Below are 26215 nucleotides of genomic sequence, written 5' to 3'. Positions count from 1 at the left end.
CATCGATTATGAGAAAAATAAGAGAAATCCCTTGCATTTGGTATTTAGTGAATGAATCGTAAATCTTTAGAGTCCTTGATGGTGGGAGATAAAAGAGAAACCAGCTTCTGGGCATGTAGTGACCTTATGGGCTTGCACTGTTCAAAAGTAGGACCGTGAATAGCATGGAGGATGGTGTTGGCAGATGACTTGAAGTATAATATAAATGTGCATGTTTATTTCTACATAAATTAGATGTAAATAAAAATATTATTTTGAATGTTCCTTTATCAATTTAGTAATTTATTTAATTTTGCTATTCTCTAAACATTTGAGGAAATACGTAGACACATATATGACTTATATGGTAGATGTCTACAGCGTTAATCTATAGAAATTCAACCACAAATTAATATGTCACTTAATCAGGCACATCTTACGAGCTCTCTATTTAATCTGATTTTTAATACAACTTTATTACATTTTCCTGAAAAAAGAAATCTGGGAAGGGAAATAGAATTTTAAAATATCACTCTTTATTAGTAATGCTAGAATATTTTTAAAGCTGTGCAGAGATAACATAACACATGTCTGTCCTGTACGTCACCTTATTTTAATTAGGATAAAATGCTAGTAACTGGCAACCCCAACTGATTAACCAACAGGAGACCCCACTTTTCTGCGGCTTTGTGTCAGCACGCTGGCACCTTCTGACTGCCCTGCCCGTTGTGTTTCCTCAGCGCATTACGGACGGAGGCGTGGTGCAGATCTGCAGGGGCTGCCACCGGCTGCAGGCCCTCTGCCTTTCTGGCTGCGGCAACCTCACAGACGCCTCTCTCACAGCCCTGGCTTTGAACTGCCCGAGACTTCAGTGAGTGTGCCGAGCCTTTTGCTTTGCAGTCTGGAGCCGGGCTGGGCCAACCAGGAGGGCTTCCTGTAGGAGAGGAGAGGCTTTGCCAGCTGGTGGGATAAGTGCTGGTGTGGGAGGCAGTGGCTGTGTTGCTGGCTTTTGTCTGATGGTTGGAGTGGGACAAGGTGTACTGCAGCTCATTTAGGGATGCTTGGGAGAGGACTAAACCGTTTGCCACCAGGGAATTGGAACTTTAATTTTTTTATTTTAAATTTTCAATTATAGTTGACAGTATTGTTTTATACTAGTGTCAGGTGTACAGCATAGTGGTTAGACATTCATAAAATTTACAAAGTGATTCCCCTTGACTATTCTAGTATCCACCTGACACCATACATAGTTATTACAGTATTCTTGACTATATTCTGTATGCTGTACTTCACATCCGCAGCCTGTTCTGTAACTACCAATGTGTACTTCTTAATCCCTTCACCTCTCGCACCCTGCCCCGCAGCTCTCCTCCCACCTGGCACCCATCAGCTTGGAACCTTAATGTCTTGGTGGACTGCACAACATTTGCCCACCTGACTTGCCTCACCTAGTATTACTTTGACATCAGTGGTCTGATAGTGAGCAGGATGACAGCCTCACATCCAAATGTCACCAGTTTCTCCTCTAAACCAGCTGCTAAAGGGCCAGAATGGGGGGGGGGGTCCCAGTCGCCTTATTTAGCATCTTCCCCTAGCAGGAAGAGAAGTTTTGTTTTGTTCTAACAGATAAGGATTTATTTTGGGATTCTCCACATAACACTGTGAATATTAAAACTTTAATAATGGCAACCAAATACTAATCATAGTTAACACCAATTGAACTCTGAGCTCTGTGTAAGGCACTTTTATCAGCATTATCTCATTTGATCCTCATCACATCTCTAGGAGGAGGTGCTATTCTTACTTGTTTTGCAGAGGAGAAGTGGAGACTCATAGAATATCACATAATTTGTCCTGGGTCACATGAGTAAGAAGTAAAACTAGAATTTGAACTTGTCAAGTTTGACTTCAGAACCAGCAGTCTTAACCCCTATAGGTAGAAAAAAGATACTTGCTTTATTTTTCTTTATTTACTGGTGAAACTAACCGATTTCTCCTGCTTATACCAGTTACGTATCTTTTAGGGGTTTTCTGTTTTTGTCTTTTACTCATTTTTCTTACAGTTGTATTAGGTAAGATTCTAGATAATTTTGATATTTCTAAATAGTAGAAGGAATCTGTGTGATTAAAACTGGTTAGAAAGGAGGTAAAAATTATTGCTATAAGGGAGTATTTAACTTAAAAAGGTTATTTATGCATCCATCCCTGTTAAGCATGGCTGTTGAGAATCAACTCTGTCTTTCATTGGCTGTAAATTTTTAAAATTTCCTTTAGGGTACCAGAATTTCAGTAAATGTAGTATATATCAAGATGATTTTGTTGAGTAAGAGTTGATTTTTATTGTGTTTAAAAGTCAACAAATACTGGAAAAATATTTTAAAACACCAGTAACAATGTTGTGCTGGTATTGTGGGGAGATTTCTGGATTTACTGTCCGCGTTTGGGGTGGGACTTTGGGACTTAGGGCAGGTCACATTGCTCCCTAAGCTTCATTCCCCTCATCTGTCCAGCGGGAACAGTATTTGCATTTACAATCCTCGGGGCTGTTACCAGAAGCCAGAGTGTGCGCTGTAAAGTGCGTGTTCCTATTGCTAACCAGCTGCTGCTTTTCTCTCCCCTGCACGCCTTATCCCAGGATTTTGGAGGCTGCCCGATGTTCCCATTTGACTGATGCAGGCTTTACACTTTTAGCTCGGGTAAGGTGGAGGTTTTAAAAAACAAAACCAAACTCGAGTTTACCTCCCTCATTCAAAATGATATGCAGTGGTTTTGGAGTGTGGAAAAAACTACCTTCAGAAATGACAGGCACCAAGTAGCATCGAGTCCTCGGGGTGTGTTTTGCATTTTCTCCAGTTGGCCAGAAAGCAGGGAGGTCCTGTAGAGGGTGGTGTGGCTGTCAGCAGGGACCACATGAGAGGAGCCCCTTGCCTGGATGGAGCTGCCCTTCGTCCTGCACAGACCCCAGCGCAGCCCCTCAGCAGCCGCCCCTTCTGGGCTGCGCTCTGCCTCTGCACCTCCTTCCACACTGGCCTCCTGCCTGAAACCCACGTCCTCATACACATTGCCTCCTACCCAACCCTCACCTGCCCACACTGTGGCTCAGTGCCCCCCCCCCCCAGGCCCTCCGAAACCTATTCTATGGCTCAAATTTATCTGCTGATATCTGTGAGCACGGGGAAGGTGTAGGCAACTACCTTTCGTAATGGAGGAATATGGGCCCGTACTCAGAGGAGCAGCGCCAGCGCCGGGTTGCTCTCACCACTGAGCATGTGGTGAAGGGTGTTATATGGACTCTTTCAGAATTGCCATGACCTGGAGAAGATGGACCTTGAAGAATGCGTCCTGGTGAGTGGGCCCATGACAGCCCTGCCCCTCAGCCACCGCACACAGCCAGGTGGAGCCAGACGCCCACTGGCTATTGTCGGGACCCTCCTGGCCCCAATGCAGGTGTCAGGGCTTGGGAACCAGTGAAGGCCATGGCGGTGGAGTGCATAAGCTTGGGGCTCTTCTCAGGCATCAGCTAGAGCTGCAGCTGAGAAATTTATCATAGCTCCATCTTCTGCCAAACAAAAAAAACACAACAGAAAACCCTCATATTTTGACAGAGCTTAAGAGAGGAATAAGTTTGCATGTCCACTGATAAGGTGACCACATAGAATCCTGGGGGCCCTCCTGGCATGCTCCCTCTTTGTCCTTTGTCCCTAGGCCCCCTTGGGGCACAGAGGAGAGACCAAAGAACAGCTTTGTGTCTCCAGGAGTGAGCAGAGTTGAGCTCGCTGGTGAAGAGGGGAGCTCCCAGCACAAGTGTGCTTGAGGTTTTCATTCTTGCGCACCTTCTGATTCTCATGTTCAGAAGTCAGAATTAGGTATTAGGTTCTAGTGTAGAAGCCACGCTGACACACTGTTTCTCTGCAGATAACCGACAGCACACTCGTCCAGCTCTCCATTCACTGTCCTAAGCTGCAAGCCCTGGTGAGTCTGAGCTTTGGCCACAGTAGTCACCTCTTAGGGATGAAGGGGCCCTCCTGCCACAGCAAGTATTGGGGTTTCCTTTCTGTAAAGGTTTCATTTCTGATTTCAAAGATCTAGTAGTTGGGCTAACTTGGGAGGCAGGGTATCTAAACGTTACTGTTTTCATTTTAGGATATGAACCTAATATAGGGACCCGTGTCCTTATCACTTCACATAAGCACATGTCCATCATCGGGTAGAGTGAAATTAGCAGGTTCAAGTGTTATAATCGAAGACGAAAAATTGAGGCAATCCTTGTGTTATATTTACATTACCTGTGTGTGTGTGTGTATACACATATATAAAGGAATTAGAATATATTGATAGACCTACAGTGAGCAGTGAAAAGTACCACTGACACTCATACACTTTTCACACCCAGCTATATGACCCACGAGCCTGGGGCAGGAAGGAGTCCCCATTACTGAGCAAGCCCACGGGCACTGTGCTGTCTACACCCGCGAGATAACGTTGTCTCACTTAATCCCATACACTATGGACACACCATTGTATTAGTGAAAAAACGGAGACTCAGAGCCATTAAGGAACTTGCCCAATTCCACGACCACTTGAAGGCCCCAGATGTCTTGGCCTCTGTGGAGTCTGGTCTTCCCAGCCCTGAGCTGCACAGCGGGGGTTTCCTAAGGCCGTTTTCTCTGTGTCTGTGAAACTTGTCAAGTTCAACATCAGTAAAGCTCTGTTTGGCCCTGAGTTCCTCTCCCCACCAGTTTTACGATTTTCCACATTCCCTCTAGATAAGTTTTCCCTCAGGCACAAGTGAAGCTGGGTTTTGGACACCTCTGGGAATTCTTTTTAAAAGAGTTTGAGGTCAGATTTCAGGCATTATTCAGGAACCTACCTGGATCCAGATTCCCTGACTAAACTGTTTCCATCTGTGTATTGCAGATAATTTTGTAGTTCTGATGTCTTTATTCTTAAATTGGTTCCGATCCAGTTTTCTAATTGGCAGAGCCTGTTACTCAGATATCCTTTCTCCTCTTATCCCCTCCACCCCTATGTCCCTGAGACCTTCTGCCGCTCAGCGATGTGGGGAAATTTTGGGGCCCCATGCTTTACTTCCTGCTTTGACCTCCTGCTCTGCTAACAGAGGGCCGTCTCCACCCTTCCCTGAGATACCCTAGACATGGACTCCCACCCCGTCATCAGCCTCACGTGAGGATGGAGGGACCTGAAGAGGGGTGACGCTGAGCACAGCCAGGACTTCCACCAGCTCCCTCATTCCTGCACTGCCTTCTGCCTGCTCAGGAGCGCAGCAGGGTCCATGCCCGTGACTTGTCAGGAATGCAGGGATTCTGGTGACTGAAAGTCTCTCCCAGCTTGTTCCCTGTATTTATACAAGCTACATCTAGAAAGGGGACTTAAGCTACAATACAACCAGAATTCCAAGATAAGAGCCCCCTCCAAAAAACCAAAACCAAAACCAAACCCATTTAGGACTATAAGCATAAAAGCAGGGAAACTGCAATTGAATCTAAGCCTAGCTTTGAAGATCCCTAGTAGCCATTGTGTTAGTTGCCTCCCGTATTCAGCGCAGTAACATGCTGTACAGGGTTGTACTCTAGGAACCATGTGCAGTAGGCTGTACCATCTAGGTTTGTGTAAATACACTGATGTTCACACAGTGACAAAATCGACGAACGACGCATTTTTCAGAATGTATCCCTATGGTTGAGCGGTGCATGACTGTAATTGAGATACTCATTTCCGATGTACAACGTAATGATTTGATATTCGGATATACTGCAAAATGATCACCACGTATAGTCAACACCTGTCCCCCCACCCCACACTGTTAAAAAATTTTTATTTTGTGATGAGAACAATGGAAATTTACTGAGTAACTTTCAAATATGCAATACCGTATTAACTATAGTCACCATGGTGTACATTACATCCTCATGACATTTATTTTGTAACTGGAAAATTACACCTTTTGACCCCCTTTACCCATTTCTCTCACCCCCTCCACTTCTGGCAACCACCAATCTATTCTCTGTGAGTTTTTTTTTTTTAATTCCATATATGTGAGATCATGTGATATTAATCTTTCTGTCTGACTTATTTCACACAGCATAATGCCCTCAAGGTCCATCCATGTTGTCACGAATGGCAAGATTTCTTGTTTATATCTGCTGTGTGTGACATTTTCTTTACCCATTTATCCTATGGTGGACACTTAGGTTATTTCCATGTCTTGGCTACTGTCAATGCTGCGGTGAACATGGGGGTGCATATATTTTTCAAATTGGTGTTCTCATTTTCTTTGGGTAAAAACCCAGGAGGAGAATTGCTGGATCATATAATAGTTCTATTTTTAATTTTTTGAAGAACCTCTTATTTTCAATACTAATTGCACAAATTTACATCCCCACCATTAATGCACAGAAGTTCCCTTTTCTCCACATCCTTACCAACACTTATTTCTTGTCTTTTTGATAATAGTGATTCTACAGATGTGTATGTTTATGCCAGTACAAGTACTGTTTTCATTACTATAGCTTTCTAATACAGTTTGAAGTCAGGGAGCCTGATGCTTTGTTCTTATTTCTCAAGATTGCTTTGACTTATCAGTGTCCTTTGTGGTTTCATATGAATTTTAGGATTTTTTTTTCCTATTTCTGTCAAAAAATGCCATTGGAATTTTAATAGGTTTTTCATTGACTCTGTAGATTCCTTTGGGTAGTACAGACATTTTAACAGTATTAATGCTTCTAGTTTATAAGCATAGAATTTGTGTTTTATTCAGTTTCTTTTGTCATGTTATAGTTTTCAGAGTACAGGTCTTGCTGCTCCTGGTTAAATTTATTTTTAGGTGTTCTTTTTCATGCAAATGTAAATGGGATTGTTTTCTTAATGTCTCTTTCTGGTAATTTGTTATTAGTGTACAGAAACACAACAGATATTTGTATATTGATTTTGTATCCTACAGCTTTACTGAATTCATTTGATCTAACAGCTTTTTTATGAAGTCTTTAGGATTTTTTATATATAATATGTCCTCTGTAAATAGTGACAGTTTTACTAATTCCACTCCAATTTGAATGCCTTTCCTTTCTTTTTCTTGCCTAATTGCTCTGGCTAGGGCTTCCAGTACTATGTTGAATAAAAGTGGTGAGTGGGCATCCTTGTCTTGTTCCTGATCTTAGAGGAAAAGCTTTTAGCTATTTACCATTGTGTACGATGTTAGCTGAGGGCTTGTCATATATGGCTTTTATTATGTTGCAGTATATTTCCTTTCTACCCGCTTTGTTCAGTTTTTATCATCAATGGATGTTGAATTTTATCAAATGCTTTTACTACATTTATTGAGATGATCATGGTTTTTATTCTTCATTGTTAGTGTGGTATATCACATTGATCTGCAGATGTTGAACCATCATTGCATCCCTGGAATAACTCCCTCTTAATCATGGTGTACGGTCCTTTTTACTGTGTTGAATTCAGTTTGCTAATACAGAGGGTGCCAAAAAAATGTATACACATTTTAAGAAAGGAAGAAACTATTGAAATCGTAATACTCAATATATACTGATAACAAAAGATGAATGCAAGTCACGTTTGACTTCTGCAATTACAAGAGGTGCTCAAAGTGGTTACCATCAGCGTCCAGACACTTCTGATTACGGCGAACTACTGCTTGAGTGTTGACCAAAGTGTTCACTTGTATGTATATATACATTTTTTGGGCACCCCTGGTATTTTGTTGAGGATTTTTGCATCTGTGTTCCTCAGAGGTAGTGGCCTGTGATTTTCTTCTTGTGGCGTCCTTGTCTGGTTTGCTGGCCTTGTAAAAATGAGTTTATGAGGGTTCCTTCCTCTTCTTTTTTGGAAGTTGAGGACTGGTATTAATTCCTTAAATGTTTGGTAGAATTTTTCAGTGAAGCTGTCTGGTCCTGGAGTTTTGTTTGTAGGGAGGCTTTTGATTACTGATTCAACGGCCCTACTATTGATTTTCAAATCATTACAGTCTTGGTCGTATGTTTCTAGGAATTTACCCATGTTTTTGAGGTTATCCAATTTGTTGGCGTATAATTGTTCTTAATGGTCTCATGATTTTGGGTATTTCTGTGGTATCAGTTTAATGTCTCCACTTTCATTTCTGATTTTACTTCAGCCCCTTATTTTTTTTCTTGGTGAATCTACGTAACGATTTGTCATTTTTGTGTATCTTTTCAACAAACCATCTCTTGGTTTCATTGATCTTTTCTATTGCCTTTTAGTTTATTTCTACTGTCATCTTTGTTATTTCCTTCCCTCTAACTTTGGGCTTCATTTGTTTTTTCTAGTTTCTTGAGGTGTAAGTTAGGTTTATGAGATTTTTTTTGTCTTGAGGTAGGCATTTATTACTATGAAATTCCCTCTTAGGACTCTTTTTGCTGCATCCCATAAATTTTGGAATGTTGTATTTCAATTTTCATTTCTCTCAAGGTATTTTTTATTTCCCTTTTGACTTATTTTGACCCATGGGTTCAGTAGCATATTGTTTAACCTCCACTTATTTGTGAGTTTTTGTTTTTGTAATCGATTTTGTGTATCCCATTTTATTTTTAATGGCTACCAGTAGTTGAGGGTATGCCAAGATATATCAGTGTTTCAAAGGGGAGGAGCTCAGTATGTAGATTTAGGCTGATTGGTGTCCCCTGGGTGATAGTCATAAAACACCAGGGCTCCAGATGAGTGTATTAACTGTCTGGGAGATACCAGTGGGTTGCAATGAGTCAGAGGGAGAAAATAGAGATGGCATGTGCTAGCCAATGTTCCCTGAGTTCATCTGTGGGCCTCTAGATGTGTGCCAAACTTGAAGCCTGCCCTGCAGGCCAAAGCTCCAGGACAAGCAAATAGGCCTTTTTCACACCAAGACTGGGGGTGTGAATCAGTCTACTGTCTGTAAAGTGCCTTGTGTGTGGTAGCTTACCAAGAACTCTGATTGTTGAAGTCCCATGGAACCCTGACCACCATAGCCAGGTGATCAAAGAGTACACCTGGGCAGCAGCTGCAAAACTGGTGCAACCAAAGTATAATATAAACCTGGACAGCAGGCGCATGTAAGAGCTCCCCCAGGAGATACTGGCGTTCTCTAGTACACCAGAGAGGGGAGGTCAGAGATGGGGCCTGCCCTCCAAGTCTTTAGCAAGGATTCAAGTCAGCCCTTTATCCTTTCAGAGAAAAGACTGAGCTTTCTGTGTTTGCTGTCTCTTAGTGTGCCCTGAGGTGGCAGCTGTTTAAGAAGTCTTTCTCTGTTGGTTCCAGTCCTGTGAGACCTATGAGCATAGACCCCACTGGCCACCTGAGCCAAGAGATGTCCCCTGGCAAAAGCCACAATAACTGGGGCACCAGATGTAAAACCAGGACACCAGGCATGTGTAAAATGTCCTCTCCAAGAGATAATGGTGCTCTGCAGAGTGCAGAGATGGTGCCCACTGGCTGGAGAGGCAGATGGAGAGAGCACAGGGATGGCTGGCACCCACCAGGAAAGAAAAAGGGGGAAAAAACCCTATGTTAAAAGAAAAAAAAGGCACCCTTTGGCTTTAGCAAGGCAGAAGGCAGGACTGCACAAAGATGGTGCCCACCAGTCTCCATCACCAGAGTACCCAGAAGAGCCCCAATGGATGTCAGTTCAGATGACTGCCCTTCAGGCTGGCACTCTAAGACAAGGAGCCGCTCCCACACACGTCCAGGTGCCCGTTGATTGGCTGCTTCTGTGCTGGGGCCTGGGGTGGACGCGTCTGACTGTGCGAGCCCTTTAAGAATGGTTTCTCAGACTCCTAGTCTTGTGAACTGTGGGTTTTCAAAGCTAGTTCTTTTGGGTGCTTGTCTCTCAGGTATAGGTCTTAAAAGTTGGGGGTGCCCAACGGTGGGGTTTAAACCCTTTGTTCCTCAGGGATACACTCTGGGTTTGGGGTTCCCTTCGACTGTGGGGTGTATGGTGAGGTTGTGTCCCAGCGTCTCCTATCTACTTTGACACGGGCCTTCTGTTACTTGCCCAGAGTGTAGGAGGCGCTCAGCCAGCTTTAGGTTTTGTCAGGGAAAGTTGTTCCACATGTAGCTGTTGGTTGTTCACGGGTGAGAAGGCGAGGTCAGGATCCTCTTACGTCGCCTCTTGAACCAGACCATCCCCTAAGATTTTGATTTCCGTTTTAAAGTCGGAAAGACTTTAAACCACTCGCTACCCAGCTGCAGCAAATCCACAGCCAAAGGGCCCAAGGCTGTTTGATGCTCCTGTTAATAAACGGCTGCTCCAGGATGCTGCACAGGCCAGCTTTCCTGCCCTGCCCAGGCCATGAGCCTTGGAATGAGGGGTCTTGCAAACATGTTTTTCCCCATTCCAGAGTCTGTCCCACTGTGAGCTCATCACAGATGATGGAATTCTGCACCTGAGCAACAGCACCTGTGGCCACGAGAAGCTGCGGGTACTGGAATTGGACAACTGCCTGCTCATCACCGATGTGGCCCTCGAACACCTGGAGAACTGCCGTGGCCTGGAGCGCCTGGAGCTGTATGACTGTCAGCAGGTTACGCGCGCAGGCATCAAGCGGATGCGGGTAAGTGTTGGGCAGGAGTCAGTACACATGGCAGTTTCTAAGCGAGCAGTGAATACATCCTGTCCTAAACCACTGGGTACGAAACTTGTTACTCAAGTGTCTCCTTAGACTTCTGTAGAGTCTCCTTATTAGACCCCACACTGGAAGATTCGGCTTCCAGAATAGGATCCACATGGTCTGGTGATCAGCACACCCTTAATAAGGAAAGGGGCTTGAGGTCATTGCCAGTAAGAGGTAGAACGTGGTCTTGGCTAATTTCCAGGTGAGAGGGCCTAATAGAAGGTAGCTTTCTTTCCCCACTTAGTTCACCTACCTTGTTTTTTTTTTTTTTAAGATTTTATTGGGAAATTGGGGTAGGGGAACAGCATTGGGGAATTGGAACAGACAAGTTGGTTTCCTGTTGTTCTTCAGTCTAGTTGTGGAGGATGTCGCTTTACTGGCCCATCTTGGTATTATCATTGTGCTCTTCCTGGCTGAGGCACATTGGTCACCAGCCACTGGCCGGCCACTCACGGCAGCTCACAGCAGCTGCCGGCCACTCATAGTAGCTTACGGCAGCCCACGGCAGCCTACACAGTTGCCCGCGACTCGTGGCAGCGCAGCTCCAGGTCGACCTATCTTAACTCCAGGTTCACCATCTTAACTGTAGAGGGTGCAGTGTCACCGGCCCTCATATGGAATCCAAACCGGGGTCCTGCTGCTCAGAGCTGGCATCCCAAGCCAACTCTTAACCAATGCGCCACTCAGCCGGCCTTCTTGTTTGCTTGAATATGCTTTAAGTTATACCCCAAAGCAGCACCAGGATGCTTCCGATGTCGAGAATTCCACTCATTCTGCACAGGGCAAGCGACAACCCCTGGGCAGAAATATTAAGTTTCCCTTTGTCTTTAGGGAATGTGTTATATAAACATGAGAAGCTCTAGCCTACCCCAGACATTCTTTTTGAACTATTTGCCTAAAGTGAAGCCCATTTCACATGGAGTTCTATGGGCTTTCCTAGGATTATGCCTGTAATCCTAAAAATAGCAGTGTAAAGGTTATTCCTCTTTTTATTTCCATTTCCAGGCTCAGCTCCCTCATGTCAAAGTCCATGCCTACTTCGCGCCTGTCACACCACCAACAGCAGTGGGAGGAAGTGGACATCGGCTGTGTAGGTGTTGTGTCATTCTCTGACAGCAGCTGCCCAGGCCCGAGGCATGAAGAGGTGTCCCTTCCTCCAGAGAAGACCGAGTCTTCCTGAACTTCTCCACTGTCACCGCAATCTGTTGATTCTCCATTGGGAAAGGCATTTACAGGTAAAAGACTTCCGTAGGGATTGCAGTAACTCTGGTGATAGTTTTCACCTTTATCCTGCTGTGATGCAATCAAATCAAAGCCTTGTGTCAGTGAACACATGGCAAGAGTGGTCTCAGTGCATCCAGGACCATGCAAGAAACCCAATTGCTTGAGAGGCGGGTGCCTTCCTAGGTACAAAAGTTCTGCCCTCGGCTTTGTCAGCATTCCTGCAACAGACCATCAGTGTTAGCACAAATTGAGCAGAAAAAATAAGCTACTGATTTTCTATCTGGTACTTAAGACAATGGCCTACTTTAATTCACAATTCCATTTTAATTAGCAGGACTTTTCCACTTTGAAAATTAAACAGCAACTTTATCAAAGTGACTGTACTGCAAATTCATAATACCTGTTAGTTTCCTATATAGAGACTTATGTGGAAGGCAAGTTAATAGGTTTCCATGAGACACCAAAGAAATGAGGACTCTAAACTGGGTGGAGCAGGGTCTTCACCTTTGTTTCTGTCAGCTTGTCACATAGATTTTTGGGGACCAAAACCAAAAACTAAACACAATCAACTCAGAGTTTGTGTTGCCTGATTGGAAATTATAAGCTCTGGCGTATGCTACAGCACACAATGACATTTTATTATAGGAGAAAAGTTAATCATGTCATATCTCACAAAATTTGGGGGACCTTAAAGAAATAGCATTAAGGCTTAAGTTATCTATCATATAATCAATTAAAAATAATGAATGGATGCATGTAGAATGGGTGTGATTTTTTTTCCAAGTTTATTTTAAAATCTTAGAAATCAAGTTACACCAGAACTATTCAAAAGTTACACACTTAAAACTCAGATCAGTAACGTGTTGGCACCTTTTTAGACGCAATATAAAAATGAATACACCATTGTAATGCTTAAGTCATTGAGGGTTTTATTGCTATAATCTATGGCAGATAATCTGAGCAAAACTATTTTCCAAATTCAGACCTTCCTAATGTTACCTAAAATCTGCCAAGATGATGTTGTTTCTGCTTGTGCTGTCCACATTTGCGATCTTTATTAAGGTCAGGAACTTGTTGTGACTTTCATTGTGAATGTGTGTTAATGGTAGCTCACACTTCCTAGCAACCACTCCCTGAACTGAAGAGTCCAGAGCTTAGGAGAAGCTGAAGTGAAACAGCACAAACAAGGTATTTTCCCCATGCCGAGCAATACTTCTAGTACACAGACAGTTTTAGAAGCACTTAGGATACAGTGCCTCAGCTGCATTCTAGGAAGAGAAGGCAGATCCATATACAATCCCATAAATCAATTGAACAGGATTGTCAGAATAAGCATAAAAGTCCTGATGATTTTATTGCCTTATGATATACTCCAGTATTCACTAAAAATTGTGTATATCATAGCAGTTATTTCAATATACATTTGCACCACTTTGGGGGGGGGGGAATGAGTGATGCACGATGCTGTTTAAGTAAAAGAAACATATAACACAGACGTGCTTCAGCGATTATGAATTATAGTTTCTATTTTATGTAAATGATCAGGGTCTTCTATACATTATCTCCTTTGAGCCAGGACACAACTTGTCACAGCTGCTACACTCATTGCTCAATGACCCATGACCTCATTTATAAAACAGGAGCCCTCTGATAAGAAAATCAGGCTTGCTTCCACTTGAGGTGTGGTACAGTTACTAAAGTAACCTGTCCTCAGTGGCATCAGCTTTGAGAAAACAAGAACCCAAACAGAAAATAACACATGGGTCTCGCCGCTTGTGTAACATTCAGACTGGTGTGTGCTCAGAACATAACATGGAACCTCTTGATTCTGTGACGTGTGACACTGTTAGGAACTGGATTTTAAATGAGACACATGTTTGTAAAACAATCGGAAAACATTTATTATACTGAAATGTATACATCCTACTATTAAAAAAACAAAGTAGCAAATTTGCTGGTGCCATAATTTAACCTGTTTCACTGGGACAGATTTAACGCTCAACACCACTCGGTGCAACTTCAAGTTTGATGAGCTTTTAATTATTTTTACCCCACTGCTAAAGCCCAATGAGGAATTCAAAATAGCACTCAGCATTAAATGACATTTATTGTTCCATATATCTCAAGACTCAAAAAGGAATGCTAAATAGACAAGCAAAACTCTAAAACAACTGAGAAGCTCACTTCTTTCCCAAGTGATTGGTACAGAAAACATGTGGTCATACTAAAGCGAAGGGAAAACGACAGAAAGCAACGCTCTCCTGCTTTGGGGTCTATAAGAGTGCCTAAGATGGAAATATTTAGAGACAGTGCTTCTTCGTATTAAAAGTCACCCCCTTTATGAATAAAACATCAAATGCCAAAGCATTTACCCACTGAAGTAGTTTATCTTCTGGGAGAGATCTGAAACTCAAAAATTCCTATTGCTGCCTGAACAAAGATAAGAATCAAATAATACATTCAAAACCAAGACACCTGGGTGGGTAAAAGGACAGAGATGCTATAATTAAAATGGAATTGAAGTTTAAAGGAAAATTGGGTGTGCTACACCACAGGCCTCAAAAATGCTTGCTTATGAATTTTGCGAATGGCTTTGGGTGAAGGGAAGTGATAAATATATAAGAAAAATTACAAAAACAGTGGATTCCCTTTGAAAAGAGTACTGGCAGACAAGCATTTGGTTTTGTGAAAGAGGCACTCTTTTTATAGAAGAAACTATTATGTGGTGTATAAAAAAGCCTTTAAATAATCACCAGAATGTTTACCCATGATTTGTACTAAAGCTCAATACTTGAGAAGTGTAAGGAATTTTCATGGTACAATTTAGTGTTTGATTTATGATGTCTAGTGTTTTAAGAATAATTTCAGCTTGATAATGAAGACCCCTTAACATCAAGTCAGAAATTATCCTTTTTCCCCTTGCTTAGGTCACCCATTTCCGATGTCTGGGGTAGGGCTTTAAAAATGTTTAAGAAAGGGATGGTGTGGGGTGGGTTGGGAAGGGCGGATGAAGACAGAGGGCTGGAGGAAAAAGAAAACCACATAATTTTAAAGGCAATGGGGCTTCAAAAATGAAAATCAGAAACAAAATGCTAAAAATGGAAGCAGAAGCAAAAAGTTTTTCAATAAATCTGTGACAAAGCAAAAACACCAAAGTCTTTGTACCTATTAGGATTTACACTGATCCTCTCACCAAGGTACTGTTGATAATGCAGCTTGCGTACAGCCCGTCTTCCGGCTTGGCTCTTCCCTGATCTGTCACGATCACATCCGATGCACTCCCTTAGACATGATTTCTTCTGAGAAGGTGCCAAGCCTCTTACCTGACCACCAGTCACCGGATCAGCACATCACAGCTCTCCGCAGACAGGTTCCACGCTGGCTCCAAACAGCACTGTCCCCAGCCCCGCCCCAAGTCAGCAGAAGGTCCAGGCAATAAAAGCCAGACTGGCACAGAAAGGTAAATGCCCACAGTACGTTTTTACATTCATTTCCAAACCGCATACAGTGTAACAAGACAGCAAAGGCTGCTTCTAGGAACTGTATTATCTGCTGGCTTCTGCCAGAGAAGCAGGCAGCCCTGCCTGCACCGTGGCCCCCAGAGCTGCACACGTGCTGCCCCGACGTGCTGCCTCTCACGAGGATGCTTGGATATGGCAGTGACAGTGAGGAAATTCACCTCTCATACAGCTCATTAGAAAGGTCATCTTGTGTTTTCAATATGAAACATTTCATACATTAAAATCCAATCCCGAGACTTCTTGGATTCAGTCTTCACACACTTTTAAGCGTGACTTTATTTGGTACTGAATATAGTTCAGACTACATAAGACATCACTTCAAAATTATGTGGATACCACCACTATTTTCAACTGCAGAAAAAGGAAAGAAGTTATAGGGTTTTTTAAGCCAGGCTTAGGAAAATCAAGACCATTAAATTGAAAACATCCAGAAATCTTGAACCTCCTATACCAGTTCAGAAGTTACCTTTAAATAATTCTACAGAAAAAAGCTGATTAACTTGCTGTAACTCCTACTAAGACTGAAGAACGAAAACTTGGCTGGTCCCCTTCCCCAACACTGTTCCCCTCTCCCAATTCCCCAATTAAAAAACAAACAAACAAATAAAAAACCATGACCCATCTACATGCTACTTGGAAGCGACTCAACTTCAAATTGAATGACACGCACAGACTGAAAGTTAAGGGATGAAAAAAGACATTCCATACAAATAAAAACAGAAAGAAAGCTGGAGTAGCAATACTTACAATAGTCAAAATAAACTTTAAAACAAAAAAATGTAAAAGAAAAAAAAAGGACATTACATAATTTAAATCCAGTCCAAGAAAAGGATATATCACCTAAATATATAAGCAAGTATTAATGGACATGCAGGGACAAATCCACAGTAATACAGTAATATCAGGGGACTTAATACCCCACTCACATCAATGGATAATCGTCATCACAGAAAATTAATAAGGAAATAATGACTTTAAATGCCACATTAGATGAGATGGACTTGAGACATTTATAGACCATTTCATCCAAAAACTGCAAAATATACATTTTTTTTCAAGTGCACATGGAAAATTCTCCAGAACACGTTAGGCCTCAAAACAAGCCTCAATAAATTCAAGATGACTGAAATCATATCAAGCATCTTTTCTAACCACAATGCCATGAAACTAGAAATCAACTATAGGAAGAAAACTCAGAAAAACAGACACGAAGAGGATAAACAACATTCTACTAAACAACCAGTGGGTCAAAGAGGAAATAAACAAGCAAAAACTATCTCGAAACAAAGGAAAATGAGAACATAACTTTTCAAAATTCATGGGATGGAGCTTTTAAAAGCAGTTCTAAGGGGCCGGCTGAGTGGCTCAGTTGGTTAAGAGCTCGCTCAAGAGTTTGAGCTCTGAGCAACAGTGGTTCGAGTCAGCCCGAGCTGAGCAGCCGTGAGCTGCCAACAGGTGGCGGGATGGCTCAGCTAAAAAAACAAACAAACAAACAAACAAACAACAAAAAAGCAGTTCTAAGGGGGAAGTTCATACTTATACAGGCCTACCTCAAGAAAAATCCCAAATAAACACTCTATTTCTACACCTAAAGAAACTAGAACAACAAACAAAACTCAAAGCCAAAATTCCTCCTTTATCTAACCCTGTCATTGGAACTCACTTGAGCCCTGTCCATGCCCCTCTTTCCACTTCTCTCACTAAATGACATAAACAATTTCCACGGCACTAATATGGGAAAGGCCTCCAAATTTACATCTCAAGCCCAGGCCTCTCCTGCCAGCCCGAGACAGGTATAACTAACTGCCAGTCTTACATTTCTATGTACCTAAAATGGAACTCTTAACTGACTTCCCCCAACCATACCTACCTCTCTACCAGCACCAGTCTGCTCAGTTGCTCTTCTAAGAGTCACAACCATTTCTCCCTCAAATGTGGTGCCCAGTAGGCATTACCTCTCACCTAGATGATGTCTCCTGCCTCCAGTTTTTCCACTTTCTCATCCGTCTCCACAGAATTGCAAGAGTGAAAGATAAATCTAATCACATTACTCCTTTGTTTAAACAGCTTCACTGACTTCCCAATACGTTTCAAATAAAACCTAAACTACCATCTTCACCAGGTCCCTCACACCACACCTGCCTCTCGCCCTGACTCCATCTTGCTTTGTTACCCCTCACACATGGCATGGCAGCTGCGTGGCCCTCTTGCCAGCCTCCAAAGCAGCCAAGGTCTTTCGTTCACACACAGCCCTACACCGCCTTGGGATGGTCCTCATATGGTCAGCTCCTTCAAGTCTCAGCATTAATGACACTTCAGAGAAGCCTTGCCCACCAGCTTCACGTCCCCCTACCCACATCCCCCTTATCCAGGAACACCGCACACTTTCCCATTCCTTCATGGCACTTCAAGTATTTGTAATTATGTGCATCTGTTGGCCAGTTCTGGTTTGCTTTCCTCACTAGAGTAGGAGCTCCATGGAATGTTTTGTTCAAGACCTTTCTAGCACCAAAAGCATGGTGTCTAACACAAGATATGTAGTAAAACGTTGGCTGAATGAACTGAAATTTTTTCCCCAGTCATCTAGGACTCCTCTTCCTTACTAGGTAACTTCTACTATAACCATTAGAAATATTCTCGATTCATTTTTCACTCTTCTTAAAATTAGTACAGTCAGCATTTTCAAAAGCAAGCACACAAGATGATGGCTGGTTATACACACACTATTTTTCATGACTCCAGCATTTCAAAGCACATGCACACATTCAAAGTACCTTTTACTGTGGAGAATAAAAAACAACTCTCATCCTGAAAGTTCTGAACCATCTAGGAGAAAGCAGAATATAATTAAGGTCCAATGGTCCCTTCTTAACTCATTAAAAAAGATTAAAATTAGTAGTTAAATGAAAATGTCATCTACATATTGCAGCACAAGCACAGGACCGAACAGCCAAAATAGTAATGCAATAGTAATGCTGTGTGAAGTAGTAATAATTTACACCTGCTGCACTGGCAGCAGTGCCTGAGGAGGATGGTCCCTGAGAGATCTATCTGGTCAACCTCCCATCTGATGACCTACTGGGTCCTGTGAGTAATGACTAACAAACAGTCACTGTATAAGTGCTCTTCTATTATTACTTGTCATGGGACATTGGGGGAAAATTGTACTTCTAACCTGTTTTTTTTTAAATTTGTCATCAACTAGTGGGCAAAAGGAAAACGCCTTCAAATGCCTCTGTAGATAAAAAGGAGCAAATGCCCCACTAACCTGGAAGTCCCCCTAGTGAGTGTCTGAATTAAAAAGGAGGCCTGGGAGGGCTGAGCCACAGTTCTTGATTTGTATTTCTTATGTCACGAGGCCACCTGAAACTCGTGGTTATAAATTCTGATCCCCAACTCTGTGAAAATGGTTCCCATGAGTACTTGCAAACAAGGTCACAGAACTGTTCTACAGTTCTACAGTGCCATATAAAAAAGTATATACCAGTGTGAATGGCAAATGCAGTTAGAATTACCTGATCACTGACAAGAATGTGAATACCAGTGGGACCCTGTCTGTAAACCTGGTTAATTTGGTGAAAAGGAATATTAAACACCAATGCAAGTTTTCGAGCGACTTCTGAGGCAACCATTTCTTCCAAGTAGATTGCATGATAAACTGAAATAAAAAAATAAGAACAACATTTTAGCAGTAATCTTTAATGTTTTCCACAGGGATCTACAGGAAGACACACCTTTCAAAATACTAAAAAATGTATATACACTGGGTGCCAAAAAAATGTATACACAGTTTAAGAAAGGACAAAACTGTATTAAAATTGTAATACTCAATATATACAAATAGCAAAAGATGAATACAGGTCCTGTATATACATCTTCTTGGCACCCCTAGTATATATAAAAAATAACTAGTATTTCTTCCCCCTACTATCCATCTGAAATATAATACATTTATGCTAAACATTAACAGTAATCTCTGTACAAAGGAATTTGAGGGTTTTTTCTTTTTTTTTTTAAAGATTTTTATTGGGGAATTGGGGGATGGGAACAGCACTGGGGAATTGGGGGAAGGGGAACAGACAAGTTGCTGTCCTTTTGTTCTTCAGTCTAGTTGTGGAGGATGTTGCTTTACTGGCCCAAGTTGGCACCATCATTGCGCTCTTCCCGGGTGAGGCAGATCAGTCGCCGGCTTCTGGACGGCCACTCACGCTGGCTGCTGGCTACACACGGTAGCCCATGGCAACCCACTGCAGCAGGGGCTGCAGCCTACGCTGTCGCCGGCAACTCATGGCAGCCCAGCTCCAAGTTGAGCTGTTGTTCAGCATCTTAGCTGTAGAGGGCAGTGTCACTGGCACTCATATGTGGGATCTGAACCGGGGCCCTCTGGCGTCCCAAGCCAGCTCTTACCCAACGCGCCATTAGGCCGGCCCAAGGTTTTAATTTTTCTTAAAAACAAACAGGAATTGACTGCAAATGGGTACAGAGGATCTTTCTGCAGCAATGGAACTAAAACTGGATTTAGTTTTGGTAATGGCTATAAAACTGTAAATTTACTAAAATATTACTGAATTGAATACTTACAATGGAAGGATTTTATGGTATATAAATTATACCCAAAGGTAGCTGTTTTCAAAAATATGTGTTTCTAGCAATATATTAAGAAAAAGAAAACTCTAAAAAGGTCATTATTTGCTTCAGTGATCCTACGACTGGAGATTTATCCTAAGGAATAAAAGCTGCCTTTCTCCCCTTCCTCTCCCCCAAAGAATTGAAAACAGTGTAAAAGAGAGCTCATGAAAAGCTACGGGTGGACAGTAACACCTGCTGCTGCGTTACAGAAAAGTCCCAGGTGCGGCCCCCCCAGTGTTCTGCGTCTCGGGAACATGTAACTTAGCAGCAGCCATGTCTGTACAGCACCAGGCACATCCCAGTGAGTCTGGGAGATCCAAGCCAGACACTGATCAGGAGTATCAGTGCTAGAACTCAGCTTTCCCAAACAAGGGTTTTTTCCTGTGCGTGTGTGTATGAATATAGAAACCTTTGCTAATTATACATTATGAGAATCTTAGAATTGGGAACTGTAATTAGGGTAAGACTTAGAGATGATCCCGAGCAGGGTCACCAAACTACAGCCTGTGTGGGCCACACCTGCCCTCCACTTGTTCTTTCAAAAAAAATGATACCAGAACATGGCCATGCCCATCACCTCCATATTGTCTGTGGTGGTCTGGGCAGCACGATGGCAGCGCTGACAGGGAAGGAGATATTTACTGCCTGGCCTCTCACAGGAACAGTCTGGTGACCCTTATCTAGTGTGTTCCACACGCTCCTCCACAAACACTCATGTTTGAGGATACATCTTGCAAAATGTCAGTCGTGACCATAGGTAAATGATACAGGAGATCTTGATACATGGAGAGCTCCTTCAGAATTTTTAGCCTCTAAGACTAAGACTTTGTATATTTAGTTTTAAAATTCACAGCTTCTGAAGTCAAAATGACACCAAATGGAAAAGCTCAAAACAGTGATGCTTTTCCTGGATTTTACAGTAAAATTCAAACGACAAAGTACTTTTCAGAGCTCTACCCAGTACTGGGGCAAATAACTGCCTCTTTGAATTCCAGAACACGTTTTCCTCTGGAAAGTGGAGTGTGCTGCCCTTATTTTGTTAGGTTTTGAGAAGAGGGAGATTGCCACACACTCAGTTCACAAATGAGAAAACATCTGCTTTAAAAAATGCTTGCTTTTTTTTTAAGGACTATATTTTAGAGGAGGGTGGGGGGCCAGGAGTTCTATCTCTCCCCTAATCCAGCACTCTATTATACAATTAAAGAGAACCAGCAGGAGGGCAGAGCCCTCTCAGTCCTCAGATGGATAATGACACGGTATGTTCACAAGGACATGGCCCCAACTCACCAGAGCTCACAGTGCTGGCAGGATGCCTAAGACAAGTCCACACACTTAGCACCAATACACAGGTGCATCTTTACACATGTGACATTTCAAGTTTTCTCCCTAGTCAGTAAAATGGATAAAAAACTGAGAAAAACCCACCTGCTTTCTTGCCAAGCTGCCAATGTTACATTCATCATTGAATCTGAGATTTCTAAAAAAGGCAGCAAAACCCCAAGGCATTCAAGCTAGTCTTTAGCTTGCTAGATATTTCTAGCCATAAAGCGCCATATGAAAAAGGAGACCCAAGTGTGGCTGAAACAACTGAGGACGTCCGCTGATGTGCCTTCTCCAGTGGACTTGGCCCTGGAGCTCACTGCTGTCAGGACCCCTGCATCAGCAGTTGGCAGCGCTAACACAAGTCCTTCAAATCCCAGTGAGGTCCGTCCCATTTCTGCCTCAGTGTCAGAAAGGGAGACGCCCTCAATACCCACCGTAGGGTGTCCCACTGCCATTCTCGCCTCCGCTGCCCGCAGCCTGCTGCCGCCCTGGCAGCAGTGTGCTGCTTGGCTGCTCCTGGCAGACGTAGATGGTTAGGCGGGGCCTAACCGACCTGCAATCAGAAGATACCACTTGTGAGCCGAAGAGAGAAAGCTGCCTTGCCACATGTACAACATGACAACTACAGGAATCTAATTTCTATTTCCTCGTGAGAACTTTACGTTATTTCATTATACAAAATAATTTACTAATAAAAATATAAAAACACACACCTCACACCAACTATCACAGGTGGTCTAATCTGATGATCCAGACTCTAAACCATTGAGATGGTCTGTCAGGTGCTGGTAAATTTAAGTTTCAAGATAAAGTCAGCAATTTAAAATCAGTAAGGTTTAATTTTAATGGAATTCTCACACAAGTCTAAGAATAGCAATGATAGTAAATGGATCTTAAAAGCCAGCACAGTTTACGGTTCTTTCATTTTTAATTTACAATTAGAAGTTGACATTTTAAATAACTTTTCAGTAGTAGTCACATGACCTTGAAAACCATAGATTCTGTAGAGCTCACCTAAACGAGAAGTTTGTTTTCTTGGCAACAACCCCAGTCGTCTTCAAGAACTCAGTACTGCCCATGTGCATGTCTACCAGTCTTACAGTCTACCTCTGCCCTCATCAGTGCCTGCATCATATCTGGGCCTGCCCTGAGGGTGTACACAAAACAGTCTTCTTGTGAGCACGACGCTGCCAGTGCTGCCCAGCGCACGCAGGCACACGCCAACCTAGCGTGGAAATACATTCTGCCCAAATTCCCCACAGAAACAAAGGGGCAGTCTGATTTCAAGCAAAACAGTTCCTTTTAAACACAGTATTTTACCTTGACTTCAGTGAATTATAGAGCCGAATTCCATCGGCTGCACCACAAATTTGTACTAAATCCTCCTTTGTCAGTTTTAATAAGTCGGCACCTGGAGAACAGCAAAGAGAGATTCTTCTAAGAAGTGGGAAAAGAACTCGCAGGACTGGCTGCTTTACAACACCTGACTCCACACAGTTCAATGTCCTTCAAAAGCATCACAGGCCTCCTGTGTATACACATACATGAACAACACACACACAGCCCTTTCTCTCAGAGCCGAAGAAAATGCTTGGTCTTGCATGTCCTGTATCAGAATGAAGCTTAGGAGCCCAAAGGCTGGTAAATGAGATCACCGAGCGGGGCCTACAGGGTTCTGTTCCAACAGACAATTTCACTGCCTGCATTATCCTGGCTGTGCTATGGCTGTGTGGATAAGTAGACTTCTGACCCCAGCTAATTTACCGTGAGATCACCCAGACCAACCTTTTATTTTACAGAAAGAAGGGAGGTCCAGAGGTTTTGGGGACTTTGAGTTGGTAGAACTAAACCTCTTTTCAACAACATGCAATGTAAGGTCAAACATTCTGTGGAACGTAACTCGGTCACAGCAGCCAGTTTTAATACAAAAGCACAGCAGAGAATTGCATATTATACCTTAAGATTTCCCCCATAAATGCTTGGTAAGTGCAAATGACATGGTATGTGGGATTTACTGTAAGATACAACAGAAAGGGGGGCGGGAGTGGTAGAGAGGACGACTGACCCAAGGCTGGGCGCACTGAAGCTGGGGGTGGTCACATGGGAGTTCATCATACTCCTCCCCACTTTTTATGTTTGAATGAGTCCACAATCTTTTGTTTTACCCTCTTGTCAACACCCAAGATGTAGTTTACTGTGAAAATGGAGATGCCCTCTGAGATTAAGGCATAACTTCCATATGATAATCTAAAAAGGTAACAAGATAAAGGGGTTATCTTTCTATTTTTTGAGGGCTTATGAGAGCTTAATAACTTTGTAGTTTGTAAAAGGAAGACGAGACAAGCAAACAGCCCGGGAGGCAGGCGCAGCTGAACGACGACAGGCTCGCTCTAATCGCTCTCCAGGGGCGGGAAACGTGCCTCTGGAAACAGGGCTCCCGGGGTAACCAGGGACCTGCGTGGGCATAGCCTTCAGCCCTCCAGAGACTTGGACAGATACTCTGTGTACAACCCTTTCTGGAAGGCGATGCCCAAGAGGCTCAGGGCACGAAGCCGCACTCTCGTCCTCCCCATTCTATGGTTGGGAAGCCACAGGGTAAAGGCAAGAGACCAAGTCATGTGATCACAGGTCACAGTGAAAAGTGCTTAGAATTCTCTAGATGGAAACATGTATCCGTCTAATATAAGAGGCATAACCTGGGATCTCTCTCTGTTCCGACTGTCAGAGTTTTGTGTATGCATTTATACTCATCCGCCTTCCTTATGAGGGCTCAAAAGCATTCCCCCCACCAACATACTGAAATTTTTAAATTTTCAGTTTTTCACAGATAAGAGGTTTTATTTAATCATACAGAAATGTGGCTGGTAGCACATGACTTTCATCCAGCACTTTCATTTTAAAGAGACGAAGAGCTACATGGGGAATGACTAATCATCGCACCAACACGGCAACAAATGGCTGACATAATAGGAAACTATGCTGTTTCTGCAATCAAGCTTTCCTCTAGGCCGAGCATGTGCACACACATGTTCTGTCCTCTGAGAAGGCTCAAGCTGCATTTTCATGCCCCACAGCACTGTGGCAAAGGACAGGTGACTGCCACCTTGCCGTGGGCCAGCAGTTCTCAGGACATGTTTGAGCAGGACATGTCAGTAAGTGTTCTGCAGGAAAAGGGTCCCAGGGCCAAAGACGTTTGGGAAATGCTGCCCCTCCCCACCTGGTGTATCTATTACTGTTCCTCTAAACAGGTTTCCTATTGCACCACCTGGAGAAGCACTGTTTAGTCCCTTTTAAAATTCCATCTAAATACTCTCTTGGCTCCCTATGCAAGAAAAAGCTTACACTTAAGTATTACAAAAACCATACCCGAGTACATTGATACCATGTAATACTTTACAGCAATAAAGAGGAACAAACTATTGCTACAACTTGGATAGACACAAGGGCATTAGGCTGAGTGAAAAAAAGCCAATCTCAAAAGGTCACATACTGTATGATTCCATTTATATAACGTTCTTGAAATGACAAAATCATAGAGAGACCAGATTAATGGTTGCCAGCGAGTAGGGATGGTGGCTGGGGGGCAGGGAGTAGGCATAAGGGAAATCCTTGTGGGATGGTGTAATTCTGTATCTTAACTTCGGTAGTGGTTATAGGGATCTAGATATGTGATAAAATGACAGAACTATATTCATGCATTGCACCAATGTCAATTTCCTGGTTTTGATACTGTACTATAATTATGTGAGTGAAGGGTACCCTGGAACATCTCTGTATTATCTTTGTAACAAACTGTAAAGTGAAAATCATTTCAAAATAAAGTTAATAAAATGAAAAAAATTGCATAGAACTATCTACGCCTATACAAAGATGAGGGCACACAGAACTGGTGAAGCAGTAGATTGTGCCCATGGTGTTTCCTGATTTTGATAGTGTAAAATAGGCATGAAGATGGTACTACCCCTGGGGGAACTGGCTGATATGTACCTGTCTCGACAACTTCTTATGAATCTGTAATTACTTCAAAAATCTAAGAAAATAAGGTTAATGAAAGTAGAGACAAACAAGTAAACGAAACACGTGTGTGTACACACACACACACACACACACACACACACACACACACACACATACACACATACCTGAAAAATTGGAAAACAGTCTTGTATAGGAAGAGAATCTGTTTTTGAGCAGCCACTGTTGTGTTTCCTGGGTGGTGGCTGATGGCTGAAGTTGCTATTTACAAAGAAAATGAACATAAATAGAAGAAGCTATTCAAACATACAAAAAAATAACCCAAATCACTGGCATGTTATGAAGAAAAAAAACCACACTGAAACAAAACACAGAAATCCTCCAAGTCTGAAGTAAAGAAACACCCAAGAGACCACAGGTCTGACTACTCAGTGACCCAACAATGACTCAAGCCCCTGTCGGAGCCTTAAAAATGCAGGATCCTGAAGCATCTGACAGTTTTAGGAACAAGATACTTACTTCACTAGAGGTCTGTGAAACTCCATCTCCCTGATGATTTGGGGAAGAAGAATTGCTGGGGAGAAGGGAGAAAAGAAAGATTTTATATGTATTTAAAATATCAAGGCATTAAAGGCTATATAGATAAATTTAAAATAATGCTGGGGCACGCCGGTTGGGAACCCTTCTCGTTTTGAGAGCTGTAACTTTCTGCTCTAATAAAACTATCCTTTGCTACACACTTTAAAACAAATAAATAAATAATACTATGTGACAGAGCAATGTAAATTTGCAGTAAGAATGCTGGCACAGGGCTGAACGAGTGGCTCATTAGTTAAGAGCTGGCTTGGGACGCCAGAGGGCCCCGGTTCGGATCCCACATATGAGGGCCAGTGACACTGCCCTCCACAGCTAAGATGCTGAACAACAGCT

The 26215-nt window shown here is 42.7% G+C and overlaps 2 protein-coding genes across 10 annotated transcripts in view; one reads left to right on the top strand and one right to left on the bottom strand.

Annotated features, from left to right (window-relative positions):
• The window catches only part of FBXL2 (F-box and leucine rich repeat protein 2), a 68038-nt gene that overhangs the window by 35761 nt on the left and 6062 nt on the right, over nt 1-26215 (top strand). For 2 of the 4 annotated variants that reach the window (XM_019647182.1, XM_019647181.1), the window contains exons 10-15: nt 720-850; nt 2615-2675; nt 3280-3324; nt 3895-3951; nt 10341-10553; nt 11619-13330. In XM_019647182.1, the coding sequence (XP_019502727.1) occupies nt 720-850; nt 2615-2675; nt 3280-3324; nt 3895-3951; nt 10341-10553; nt 11619-11726 (615 nt within the window). In that variant the 3' untranslated portion in view covers nt 11727-13330. Of the gene's footprint in view, nt 1-719; nt 851-2614; nt 2676-3279; nt 3325-3894; nt 3952-10340; nt 10554-11618; nt 13331-24127; nt 25110-26215 lie in introns of those variants that run through there. The other 2 variants (XR_002124572.1, XR_002124573.1) reach the window with 2 other exon arrangements.
• The window catches only part of UBP1 (upstream binding protein 1), a 75260-nt gene continuing 62763 nt past the window's right edge, over nt 13719-26215 (bottom strand). For 2 of the 6 annotated variants that reach the window (XM_019647177.1, XM_019647178.1), the window contains 7 exons: nt 25805-25859; nt 25453-25546; nt 22631-22721; nt 21745-21863; nt 18874-19016; nt 18133-18184; nt 13719-15709 (listed from right to left, as the gene is read on the bottom strand). In XM_019647177.1, coding sequence (XP_019502722.1) covers nt 15672-15709; nt 18133-18184; nt 18874-19016; nt 21745-21863; nt 22631-22721; nt 25453-25546; nt 25805-25859 — 592 coding nt within the window. In that variant the 3' untranslated portion in view covers nt 13719-15671. Of the gene's footprint in view, nt 15710-18132; nt 18185-18873; nt 19017-21744; nt 21864-21896; nt 22096-22324; nt 22458-22630; nt 22722-25452; nt 25547-25804; nt 25860-26215 lie in introns of those variants that run through there. The other 4 variants (XM_019647176.1, XM_019647179.1, XR_002124570.1 and 1 more) reach the window with 3 other exon arrangements.

This window comes from Hipposideros armiger, unplaced genomic scaffold (genome assembly GCF_001890085.2).
Source record: "Hipposideros armiger isolate ML-2016 unplaced genomic scaffold, ASM189008v1 scaffold_109, whole genome shotgun sequence".
Classification (NCBI taxonomy): Eukaryota; Metazoa; Chordata; class Mammalia; order Chiroptera; family Hipposideridae; genus Hipposideros; species Hipposideros armiger.
Note: the sequence above shows the minus strand (reverse complement) of the source record. Positions and strands in the feature narration are given on the sequence as shown.